Source organism: Topomyia yanbarensis, chromosome 2 (genome assembly GCF_030247195.1).
Source record: "Topomyia yanbarensis strain Yona2022 chromosome 2, ASM3024719v1, whole genome shotgun sequence".
Lineage (NCBI taxonomy): Eukaryota > Metazoa > Arthropoda > Insecta > Diptera > Culicidae > Topomyia > Topomyia yanbarensis.
The window spans coordinates 100,423,694-100,436,817 of record NC_080671.1 but is presented as its reverse complement, the minus strand read 5'-3'; the positions used below and the strand labels follow the sequence as shown (position 1 = coordinate 100,436,817).

At 40.4% G+C, this 13,124-nt stretch overlaps 1 protein-coding gene and 2 pseudogenes across 1 annotated transcript; all 3 read left to right on the top strand.

The window, feature by feature from the left end:
* Positions 1-63: 63 nt before the first annotated feature.
* LOC131679622 (survival motor neuron protein-like) lies at positions 64-3,050 on the top strand (annotated as a pseudogene).
* An 11-nt stretch (positions 3,051-3,061) lies between these two features.
* LOC131678990 (large ribosomal subunit protein eL8-like) lies at positions 3,062-3,586 on the top strand (annotated as a pseudogene).
* Positions 3,587-7,620: 4,034 nt separating this feature from the next.
* On the top strand, positions 7,621-10,787 carry LOC131678988 (nucleolin-like). The gene is made up of 2 exons (XM_058959497.1): positions 7,621-8,127; positions 9,687-10,787. Exons 1-2 carry the CDS (start codon positions 7,806-7,808, stop codon positions 10,454-10,456), a joined length of 1,092 nt encoding a protein of 363 aa, XP_058815480.1. The 5' UTR covers positions 7,621-7,805; the 3' UTR covers positions 10,457-10,787.
* The last annotated feature ends 2,337 nt before the right edge of the window (positions 10,788-13,124 follow it).

Below are 13,124 nucleotides of genomic sequence, written 5' to 3'. Positions count from 1 at the left end.
AACTAATTTGGAGAGTATTTAGTCACGTTGATCAGTTCCGCCAAAATAACGATACTTGCTGGAATGGATGCGAAGGAACGACAGCAGGACATAACGTCAGAAATGAGGGGTATGATTACGACAAGAGTATAAAATCGGAAAACGACTCTATAATAAAGCCCGGAAATTTTATTGATTTGGTTTGTTATTTTTTCAAGCGTAACTAAGGAACTCAACGGTAACTAGGCTATTTGAAAAAAATAATAAATAAACTATTCAGTGTTACTAGTTTTATGCATTTTCTAACGAAATGTCATATTTGACATTACTAGTTGCCTGAGTCACTGAGGAGTGGTCATATTTCCGATACACTTTTAGAATTCAGAGATCTTGTTCCACTATACTTACACACGATTCCACAATTTCCCACATTCGGTGGCTAAATAATGTGCACTAGACAAACAAAATACAAGCGAGAACACGCGAATTGTTCAAAAAACAATTTTAAGCTTAAGCCAAACATGAACCACCATGTTTGAAAATCGCAAAAATAACCAAGTCCATTTCAGCCTCTAGGAAATTTCTCTAAATGTTGAAGTTGCCTTTAAATCGCATTTGCAAATTGCATTTGTTCCTAGGGGCAAATAGCACAGGCGAGTTGAGTCAAACGTCAAACTGTTTAAATAGGCTGGCCATGTTCGCCCGCATTTTTTTACCGGGTTGTCCTTCAATTTGCCAGCAAGTTGCTGACAATTAGGAGGCTATTTCAAATGCAACATTTGGGCGATTTCAAATTGAGTAGTTTATGTCGCTTCTGCTTACGTTATATGATAGGGTGCGCTTTTCCATATTTTAAACATCTTGCGGCATTCACACCAGTAACAGGAAAAAGCCTCGTTGCCCCACGGTGAGCAAAATGAGCGAACAAAAAAGCAAAGTGCGCCCACTAAGGGAAAACACTGTCGTGATTGACTTTACGCAAACTCGACGAAGACCTACAGTGCGTGAGGTGGAACAGTTAATAAAAGTGAACATGAATCTTGATCTTGCGGCAGTTACACACCTCCAGCTGCATCATACAAAAAACGTGATACTAATAACGTTCCAGACGCTATCCGATGCAGAATTCTTTAGTGTGATGAATAATATGCAACACGAAATCGAATACGACAACATTAAAACCAAGATCCCCGTCTATATAGACCGAGATTTTACTGAAGTTTTATTACATGATTTGGCACCGCGCACCAGCTCCGAGTACATTAAAAAATACATGTCCCAATACGGAGAAGTGGAATCCGTCAAGAATGACACCTGGAGAAACTTTTTCCCCGGTATTCTCACCGGGGTTCGTATCGTCAGAATGCAGCTGCACAAACCTATACCATCTTACTTGACCTTCGAATGCAAATCTTCTCAAGGGATTACTTACATTCAAAAAACCCTTTGCACGTACCCTGGGCAGACGCCCACGTGCCAGTTCTGCAACCAAACGGCACACTACGGTAAACCATGCGCTAAAACTGCTGCGGAAAATGGATCTACTACAACACGCACTGATAAACAGCCTTCCACCGCTAAACCACAGTCAACCGGCCAAAAGATAATCTCCGATAGCCCAAAGCAAACATCCAGTACACCGGCCGCAGGAATGACCAAAAAAGAAGACGGATACACTAAGGTCACTAGTAAACACAAAAAGCATCAAATATCAGCCAACAGTGAGCAATCAACCAACTCTAGTGATAGTGATATGGACGTACACGAGAGCGATGGAGAGGACACACAGATTAACCAACGACACGACCTGAAACTCAATGAAATATTGTGAAGAAAAAGGGTCCGAGTCATTTACTGCCAGTTACCAGTATATTGAGTGACCCCTTGATTCGAACGAAAAAATTATCTCTTCAGCAACACTTCTTTTGTTTATTGATTTTCAGTTGCTGTATAGCAACCATGTTATTTGCACAATACCAGTCCAGTAACTAACTTGAAAAACAAATTTCATAAGAAACGGGCTCTGAACGGGTTATCGGCATCGTACGACCTTTCGTTGTCCTCTGTATGAGGAACCTGCAACGGTTGCTTTTGTCTGCCAGATTTCCAGTTTCAGAACACAAAAAATCAAATTTCAATCGTCTTTTATAATTCGAAGCAGTTTTTCACAAAATTCTCGATTTATTTATTCAAAAATCTGTTCTCCGTGATAACCAGAACTGCCATTATATAAACTTGGGTCGCGTTAAGCCGAGCTCCAGCAGCTCCGAAAGTGAGCATTCGAACGACGAAATTTGGGACGATACGCTCATCATTCGCAAGTACGACGAATCGTTAATAATGGTCAGAGAGGAGGTTGCCATGCGATTGGCCATGAAAACTAACAAAAAGGTACTGCGACCGAGAAAGGTTCCGTTGAAATGGGAAGCAAGCCGGTGTTCGAGATCGGCGATTACTGCCGAGCCGCCTACGACGATGGTGTAGATTATGAAGCCAAAATTTTGGCAATGTCAAAGGACGGCAGCACACTGCTTTGCTATGTGGGCTACAATAACGACCAGACTGTGGCGGCAGACAGCTTGGTGCCATCGTGAGGACGCAAGGCACGTCGCAAGCAGCGTGAGGATGCAGCAGAACTAGCCTTTGAAGAAGATCACCAACGGATGGAAGTTAGCGACGATGAGGAGAAGTTGACTAAGAAAGCTAGCAACATTAGGATTACCTACAGTCCTAGCTTCCGAATGCCTATGGCTGGATCAGCAGCGTCGGCGGCTGCTGGTTCCGGTGCTGGGATGGGAATGGGAGCCTCATTTGTGGTACCACCGCCACCGCCGATGCCATCGATGCTAGATAATGATGATGTCGAGTCGGAGAATCTTTCCGCTATGCTCATGTCTTGGTACATGAGCGGCTACTACACCGGTCTGTATCACGGGCAGAAGATGTCTTAGAAACGGGCCCGGCCGACCTAGAGTAGTGGCAGATAGTTGTTTTTAAGGTATTCTCATTGACTTACGTTATTTTTAGCAGGTAAGGTTTTTTTTCTCATCTGAACTGAATTTGAATTGAGCCTTTTTTGAATAAACATACCGCCCAGTAGTTGTTCAAGCTGTTGGAAAAGTATCGTCCGGAGAATCCGATCGCTAAAATCCAGCGCCTGGAGGCTAAGGCCGAGGCAAAGGCTGCCGGCAAGCCTGAACCACCGGCGAAGAAGGGCAATCAGCTGCGCCAGGGTGCTAACACCGTGGTAAAACTAGTAGAGCAGCTGGTTGTTATCGCTTATGATGTGGACCCAATTGAGTTGGTCATCTATCTGCCCGCTCTGTGCCGCAAGATGGGAATCTCATACTGTATTATCAAGAGCAAATCTCGTTTGGGAACGCTAGTGAATCGCACGACCTGTACCTGCATTGCACTTACCCAGGTTGACAATTCGGACCGGGCCAATCTGTCCAAACTGGTGGACACCATTAAGACTAACTTCAACGATCGCTATGAGAAAATTCGCAAGCACTGGGGAGGTGGTCTGCTTGGTCCGAAGAGTATGGCTCGCATCGCCAAGCTCAAGAGGGCCAAGGAGCGTGAATTGACGTAGAAGACGCTGTAAGCTCAATAGTTTGATGGGTGTGTCGATTCAATGTATGCTTAGGTGCATAATATTGTTTAAGGCTGATTTCTTTCATTCGCGGAAGAATCAGCTGTGGTTAAGAGAGAATAAAATCTGGAAAAGATAAACGTAAGATAGTTTTTGTGCGTTGTCTGTGGGTGGTATGTTATTTCTGATACTGCATTTCAAAGGTCACACTCAAAAGCATCAGAAAGAAGGGCAGGGAAACTATCGTCCGTTGATGATAAAAACGAATGCAACTGAATCGGCGCTTGCTGCCTCAAGTACCTTGGATCATGAAACGGGAATTAAAGAAATATTCGGAGACTAATCGAGTGATAATGGCGAGTTAAGTAACTCGTTAGCGGTTCTTTTTAAAGAAATTCAGGATAAAAATACTTAAACGTTTCATTTCATGTTTTTTTTCATAAATTTTATTAACCTTCATCTCTACGTGCCTTTGCCGCGCAAATAATTACATTCTGACACAATCATTTAATTAATGATGTTTGTATATTGGATTACTGTTTTATGTTTCAAGTGTTTAATTTAAATAACCGTGTGTGTGTGCAAATTGCTGCTTGCATAACGAATAGATATATTGTTCACGGTGTATGCAATTTTTTTAAAAAAGGCTTTTTGTTCACTCATGTCGTTTTTGCATGAAGCAAAACTGAGTCAGCACTGCTGTCAAAACATATGATCAAGAAAAAACGCCATCAGAAACTGCACGGAGATGTCAGCTCCGAGCATTTCTAGTGTTCACTGCACTTAGCGATGAGTTGGAATAATGCTACAAAAACTATAGGCTCTCTAGAGCAGCGGTTCTCAACCTTTTTTGTACGACGGACCTCTTAGAAATCAGCCTGGGTTGCTGCGAACCCCCACGGATAAACATCGATTATGCGTGCTATCAAAATATTATTTTCAGTTTGTTAAGTACCAAGACTTTAAATTTCATTATGCACTCGGAAAATGTATTTTTCTTTGCAGCCCCCTAGAGATCCGAGGTTAAGAATCACTGCTCTAGAGGATGTTTCACTTGGAACAGAAATGCAGATTGGTACATTCAATAATGCAATATACAGCTACTAAAAATTCATGTTGTCGTGCTATAAGGACTGCTTATATCTACATAGCATCACCTCAGATACGTGTTAACGAAAGGGTTACATCAGCACTTTAAGCAAAGAAACCTGGGGAAGAAAGCAAGCATATATTTGGTAACGGCGCGAGTTAAAATCGGAGTTAGAAACCAGTGTGTCACTTTGATTTAGCTATGTCCAGTTCGCTGAATGCTTGCTCCAGGCCGGCAACTTCTTCTTTGGGATGCTTTTCTGTAGATTTGCTGCTTTTCGATGAAGCCACTCTCGATGAAATCGCACTTTAATGCATCTGCACCCATAGCGCTAGCTTTTGAACTTCCTTCCGCTTCCGGTCACAACATTTCAAAAAGCAATTAAATGATAAATTACTCTATACACTACACAAAATATTTATCCGAAAAAAATTTAACTTATAACGATTTTGTAAACAAATAAGTTTTTACATCGTAACCAGGGGTTGCCACGGAAGGTTGTTTGGAAAAATAACAGATTATTCAGTGTTGCAGGTTTCATACATTTTCCAACCAAATGTCATATTTGACAGTACCAGTTACCTGAGTTACTGAGGGGTAGTCAGATTTACGATACAGTTTCGGAATGCAAGTGTCTAGTCGTGTCGTTGGATTAACCAACAAGCAGCAAACGGTAAAGGGAATAATGTCAATAACGCTTTGCCCCCGAGAAAGATAACGAGAAACAGCAAGCAGTGCGCCCAGGACAGACGATCGCAATAATTTTCGCATTTTTCTTATACTTTTGAAATGTAATTTCCTGAAATGTTTATTATTTCTAAAAAAGGCGAATGACCCTTGTGGTTAAAACCTTTATAAATAAATAATAATAAATAATAATAATCATGCGGCAATATACATGAAACTAGAGCTTCTTTATGACGACACATACCCAGTAAAGTTCAGCCGGAAATGAACTGGAATTCTGGCTGGTTCCAGTTCGTACACGGGCTCCAGTGACACAACCGGTTCTAACTAGAATCACGTCACTGGAGCCGGAATGCGAACTGGAACCAGCCAGAATTCCAGTTCATTTCCGGCTGAGCTTAACTGGGTAGATGTCCGTACCATAAAATATCCTCATCCCAGTAAATTACATTTGGAATGAGATTTGGAATATGGGCTGATTTATGATGGAATTCCAACCGAAGGCAACAACCCATCCTGAATGAATCAGTTTTCGAAACGGTTGTTACATTTGCGCTTGAATTCTAAAAGAAAACATTCCGATTGCGATGAGCAGGGAATCTGCTGTCAAAACGAGTGAAACAGAGAGTTGTGAGAGAAAGAGTTTCAACTTTTCTTGGTGGAAACCAATGAGTAAAATGTATGCACGCAAACAGTGTTTTTAGATTTTATATGAAAATTTTCAAGTAAGTATCTAAATAAACTTCTACAAACTGTTCTCATATTTTTTCTGCATCAAATGTGTATTCATTTTACAACCACAATATTATAGTTTCTCCAAAATCCCAAGTTTTAATATCTTTCCCATTCATTTAAATTCACCATAGCCACCACTGAAGCAGTGCCATCTCTTAAATATTTCCATGAAAGTATTACCTAATTGCCCAGGGAACGCGCCATTTAATCGCCCTTAATTCTCGATAAACATATGGTTACGGCTTAAAAGCCAACTGTCAAAATTCTCTTTGAAAGGAAATTTCGGGCAAACTGTTACTGGTCGAACACAGTTCACACACAGAGAACAGACATCCATGATCGAACAAAAATATTTAAAAAACGTGTGTAAACATTTGAATTAATATACGATAAACACTAGCGCCGCCAAACCAACCTATCCCAACTATCCGTCAAATCCATTCCGGAACCGGTTCGAAATCCTGGCTGGATTCAATATGGAATCATGCTCAAAGAAAACAACCGATTCCAACTCTATCGGTTCATGCATTTGAGCTGGATTTCATACTGGAAGTCCGAACCGGTTCCGAACTAGTTTGACTGGGTAGAGGAATAACCACTGTCAATTCAGTCGAACTCAGCCACAAAAAAAGATGACGACAGTAGCGCACCTGGTTTGGATATCACAACTACCTTCGGAACCGTTACAGTTTTTACACAAGTTGAATGCTGAAGATGGACGTCTGTTGTCTGTGGTTCACAGTAGTTCATGAAAGAAACCTTTTTCCTTTTGTTTACTACCAACATCTGTGATTGACGAGTAACGGTTTGTCCGGAATTTCCTTTCAAAGAGAATTTTGACAGTTGGCTTTTAAGCCGTAATCATATGTTTATCAAGAATTGCTTAATATGAAAATTACAAAAAAATATTTATTTTCGGATTTATTATCTACTCACATAAACTTATCAGTATACTAGGTAATCACCACCAAACTATGGTGAAATTGATATTGCACACCAAAACTTACCGCAATCTGACTTTCATTAAGACTTTAGGTCAGAGATCTTGCTCCACTATGTTTACACACGATTCCACTATGTTTACACACGATTCCACAATTTTCCACAATCGTTGGCTAAATGAAGTGCACTAGACAAACAAAATACAAGCGAGAACAGGCCAATTATTAAAAAAAAAACAATTTTATACTTAAGCCAAACATGAACCGCCATGTTTGAAAGACGCAAAAAACAATCAAGTCCGTTTCAGCCGCCAGAAAATTTGTCTAAGTATTGAAATTGCCTTTCAATCGCATTCGAAAATCGCATTTGTTCCTAGGGGCAATTAGCACAGGCGAGTTGAGTCAAACGTCAAACTATTTAAATCGCCTGACCATGTTCGTCCGATTTTTTTTTTGGACCGGGCACAAGCACTATCATTAAAAACGCCTTTAGAGTAGCGGAGGATAAGCGTGTAAATTTTAACGAGGCAATTCTGCAGTGTACATCGACCTGAACCGGCCGGCATTCTTTTCTCGCGTTTGAAGTGTTTCTCTCGCCTTTGCGCTGTTCTCTCGGATTTTCGACAGTGTCGTAAACAGTACAAAAAATACAGTCAAAGCGACGCTCCGTTTTAGCGCAGCAAAGTTTTCCTGTGAAGTGTGTATTTTTCGTCTGCAAAATTTTATCTTCCATCCGGATAATCACTAGAAAATAGTGCTCGTACAGCCTAATTGCAAAATGAGAAAGGAAAACCTTAAACGCAAGAGTGCCGAAAAAGGCGAAAATGAAGAAAGAGAAGCCTCACCGGCCGATAAGGAGGAAACGGAGGGCGATGAACGCGAGGTCGATGAGAACGAAAGCGGCAAAGAAAATGGTGACTCCAAGAAGGCATCCGCTTCCGATGACGATTTCGAGGATGCCGAAACCGGCGATAAGGGCGAAAATGGTGACGACACCATGGACTCGAAGGCCGAGAATGGTAAAGACGAGGAGGATGCCGAGAAGGATGATGACGACTCCGAGCCATTGGTGAAAAAATCCAAGAAGGCTGATGCGGCAGGTGAATAGTGTTTTTGTTTGAAAATTCAAATTTTACCTAGGGTGTTGATCCAATTTTCGTCCTATTTTTAGCGGACCCTACACGTGCAGGAATATTGTCAATAAATCGATTATTGATTAATATATTGATAGTGTAAGGGTATCTTGAAAGTATTGATCATGTAGAAATCAAATGGGATTGACGTATTGAAGCAGTCTTGAAAATATTTTTATTGACAATATCCTTGTCCCGTGTAGGGTCCGCTTTTGTTGTAAAGCAGATCCTAAGCGGATCTTAAGCGCACCCTACACGAGCGGAAATATTTACAATAAACCAATTATTGATCAATATATTGATCGTGTAAGGACATTTTGAAAATATTGATTCTGTAGAATTCAAATGGGATTGACGTATTGAAGTAGTCTTGTCAATATTTTTATTGACAATATTCTTGTCTCGTGTAGGGTCCGCTTTAAACGAGACAAAAGTATTGTCAATCAAAATATTGACGAGACAACTTCAATAAGCGGACCCTACACGAGACGAAATATTGACTGAACCAATTATTGATCAATGTGTTAATCGTGTAAAACGGACCCTATACGAGACAAGAATATTGTCAATAAAAATATTGTCAAGACTGCTTCAATACGTCAACCCCATTTGAATTCTAAAGAATCAATATTTTCAAAATGTCCTTACACGATCAATATATTGATCAATAATTGGTTTATTGTCAATATTTTTGCGCGTGTAGGGTCCGCTTAGACGTTTTGAAAATATTGATGCCATAAGCGGACCCTACACGTGCAGAAATATTGACAATAAATCGATTATTGATCAATATATTGATCGTGTAAGGGTATCTTGAAAATATTGATCATGTAGAAATCAAATGGGATTGACGGATTGAAACAATCTTGTCAATATTTTTATTGACAATATTCTTGTCCCGTGTAGGGTCCGCTATAAATCCCATTTAAATTCTACAGAATCAATATTTTCAAGATGATCTGTCACCATCAATATATTGATCAATAAATGATTTATTGTCAATTTTTCTGCTCGTGTAGGGTCTGCTTTAAGCTCGTGTAGGGTCCACTATAGAATTCAAATGGGATTGACGTATAGCGGACCCCACACGAGACAGAAGTATTGTCAATAAATATATTGACAAAACTGCTTCAATCCATCAATCCCATTTAAATTCTACAGAATCAATATTTTGAGATGACCTTACACCATCAATATATTGACCAATATTTGATTTACTGTCAATATTTCCGCTCGTGTAGGGTTTGCTTATTGAGGCAGTTTTGTCAATATTTTGATTGACAATATTCTTGTCTCGCGTAGGGTCCGCTCTCGTGTAGCTTTATTGACGATATTCTTCAACTAGAGGTATAACTATTTCGAAATTTTCAAATGTCTGTATTACTCGGTCAATTCATACAAGTTCAGTAAAATTTCGGTCGCGCTATCCTAATAACGTTTGGGTAGACCATTAAATTTACACTATTCTCGTTTGAGAATGTCGGGATGTGTATTATTGTCCAAGTTTAACATTTTTTCTCCTATAGGTAAAAAGGGCAAGAAACCAGCCAAGCCAGTCAAGAAGCCAGTAAAAACCAAGGCAGCAAAGAAAGCTAAAAACACGACTCAAGAGAAAGAGAAAGAGGAAGAAAATGATGAAGGCAGCGAAGAAGAAGAAGAAGAAGAAGAAGAATATGAAGTCCAGGACATCGTGGACCACCGCAAGGAACGCGGCGGTAAGATGGTTTATCGCATCCGCTGGAAGAACTACAGCGCCGATGACGACACTTGGGAACAGGAGGATACACTTTCATGTCCAGAGATCATTAAAAAGTACAAGGCAAAATTAGAGAAGGAAGAGGCAGCACCTCCGGCCGCTAAGAAAGGAAAACCGGCAGCAAAGGGCCCTACACCGAAAAAAGGTGCCAAAAAGGCTACCCCCAAGAAAGCTGCCAAATCAGACAAGGATGACGAGGTTGAAGAAGAAGAAGAAGAAGACGAGGAAGAAGATAGCACGGAGTATGAAGTGGAAAAAATCATCGACGTCCACTTTAAGCGGGATGGAAAACGGGAATATCTTGTTAGATGGAAGGGATTCTCTTCTAAAGAAGACACTTGGGAACCGGCCGATAATCTCAATTGTCCCCATCTGATTGAGAAGCTTAACGAAAAGATTGACAAGTCGAAGAATGCTAGCGTGAAGGAACTGCGAGTCGCTCGAAAACCGACAGAGCGACTGTCGTTGGCTCTGGGCGGTCGCAAAACATCTCGCCGTAATTCTAACAAGGTTCGAGTTACCTACTACGATGGGGAATAGAGTGCTTGCCCCGTCAGCGGTCGTCACCCCAGATATCAAATCACTACATTTTTTCAGACGCGATGAACAGACACGGAGAGTTTCTACAATTATTGATGGTCGAGATTGGCATAAAATGTTCATCCATTTTACGTTTTAATCAAACTTCTTTTAATTCGTCCTCGACGAATTTTCTGTGTTGAGTAGCAGGTAAATGGAACTATCACAACAGAAAATAAAATAAAACGTAAGAAAAACAGAAAAAAATACAAGAAAAATACTGTATTTGGCGTGGAAACACTTGTAATAATTATAAGAATAATAACTATAATAAACTACTACATCTTAGTAACTGATGATGAACTTGTTATTAATCTGATCGTAAAGAGAGACAGGAGTACCTGTGGGAACCTATAACAGTTTCATTGAGCAGTTATCAAGTAGGTAAGTAAATTATAACTTACAGAAGCTCTGAGTTGTGACATACCGCATATGCGTCTCAGACGGCCAATGCCGTTTCTGCTAGACCTAAACATGTCCAGCTTTGAGTTCTTGTGCAAATGATAGGTACTTGGTAAATTTCCCACAGATGGAAATAAAGAGTCTGTCGAAGGGGCGGATACAGTGCCCATGCACTGTGCTTCAATACCCCGGCATTCATGTCCGATATTGTGTTTCCTATTCTACCCGGTTGCAGTGCACATTGTTATTCGATTGGTCGTATTGTGACACCTATTTTTATATCATTCAATCTTTTTCGAGTCTAGTAAAAATTTGCTATTAGAGCTATTGGTTCATTTAAATAGTATTTTCAAATCAATCAAATTCAAGAATAATCCAGCCAGCTACCAGCAATTCATTCGATTTATCATCTTAATATAAATGTTGGTGTCCTAGACGTCAAATAACTCAATGCCATTCCGAAGAAACCCCAATGTCCACGCTAAGCGGAGCTGTGTACCTTGTTTCCTGAGAGGATGGGAAAGGGAAGGGAAAGATAAAGGTAAGGGAATGGAAAATGACAACATGACTATATAATCGCAACACAATATGGGAAACAGTCCTGATTCTTCACTTCCGAAGGGATAATGAACCCTGCTAATGAAACCAATATCTCGGGGTCAGATTTAGCTTCATATACATAGGTTCGCCTATGTGCGGGGAACCAAAGATCTGGATATGCAATAGCATTACTGCAGGGCTATTACAAACCATATGACATAAAGCTCCACAATCGGATTCACAAAGATCACACGAATGATACTCAGCACGCTGAATAGTAGCCATGCGATAATTGAGTTTGCAATGTCCAGGCAAGGCACTGACTTGAACGTTGCTCTAGCCAATTCGTTCGTCAATTTATTTACAGCCTGTTCCCGACGAAAACAGATGCGGGAGTACTGTCGGTCTAGCAACTTATTAAGTTTATAATGCGCAGTGCTAATGACAATTATAGATAAAAACAAAAACAAAACAGTATTAGCATTTGGTGAAGGGTTATTTAATTCTAAAATAAAATTATATTTTTTCTGGTGAAATCGGCGAAAAGGGTGAAAAAAGTCTATCACTTTCAGTGTGCGTTGTTGTGTAGTACCTGTAAGTAAAAAAAAGAATGAATAATTAAAGATAAAAATAACACAAATGGAAATTTAAAATAGGCAGAATACTTGCGAAGAATAGCGAGAGAGGAATCCGTCTAAAGCACTAGGAGAAGAAAAACTACTAATTGTAAGTACTTTGTGTAATCATATAGAAGGAAAATTAGTTACTAAAAATAATTTGCAGTTTGAGCTGCACGAGATTATCGTCTGCTACGAAAAATACGTCGTTTCTTCGGATCCGAACAAACTTAAAAATTACTAACGGATATAACCTCTAATATGGACGGAGCAGCGTATTTCACTCTAACACCGTGCGGGGTGTGTCGTCAGACGTCGGATGCTGCCGACGGAATGATCTGCTGTGATTCCATAGTGAGCGCTCAACTTCCGAGCTGAACAGACGCTATTACGCTATTGTCTCGCGGAAGTCGAACACAAGCTAATTTAACAGCAGCAGTGACTTATTTCTTCTGTTCATCGCCGAGCCGTTTCGCACGACTTCGCGATGGGCCGTCGAGAAAACACATTTCGCATAGATTTTGCGAATGTGCCGAAAAAACCGGACATTGCCAAAGTGCATAAATTTTGTGCGACAATACTGGGACTAAAACAAGGTGAAGTGTTACGAATTCAAAACAGCAGAGCTCTAGGAGTGACTTTCGTGAAAGTAGTGAGTTTGGAGCTGGCGCAACGAATTTGTGAAGAACACGATAATCGGCATGAAATTACAGTTGACGGGAAGAAATACCCGTTAAGAATCACACTGGAGGATGGAGCTGTGGAAATAAGGCTCTATGACCTATCGGAAGATGTCTCGGATCAAAAAATCACCGACTTTCTCGGAAGATACGGCGATATATACTCAATACGGGAACAATACTGTGGAACTGAAGTTGATTTTCCAGGTATTCCGACTGGCGTTCGAATCGTTAAAATGGTTGTAGAGCGCAATATCGAATCATGGATAACCATAGATGGCGAGACGACACAAGTAGCGTATTTTGGACAACGTCAAACTTGTCGTCATTGCCGCGAATATATTCACATCGGGGCTACCTGTGTGCAAAACAAAAAGCTACTAGTGCAAA

Bases quoted from the DNA above. Each gene is read 5' to 3' on its own strand.
- LOC131678988 (XM_058959497.1), top strand. From the start codon at position 7,806: ATGAGAAAGGAAAACCTTAAACGCAAGAGTGCCGAAAAAGGCGAAAAT. The intron at 8,128-9,686 runs GTGAATAGTGTT...TTTCTCCTATAG, and splicing joins CAAGAAGGCTGATGCGGCAG to GTAAAAAGGGCAAGAAACCA.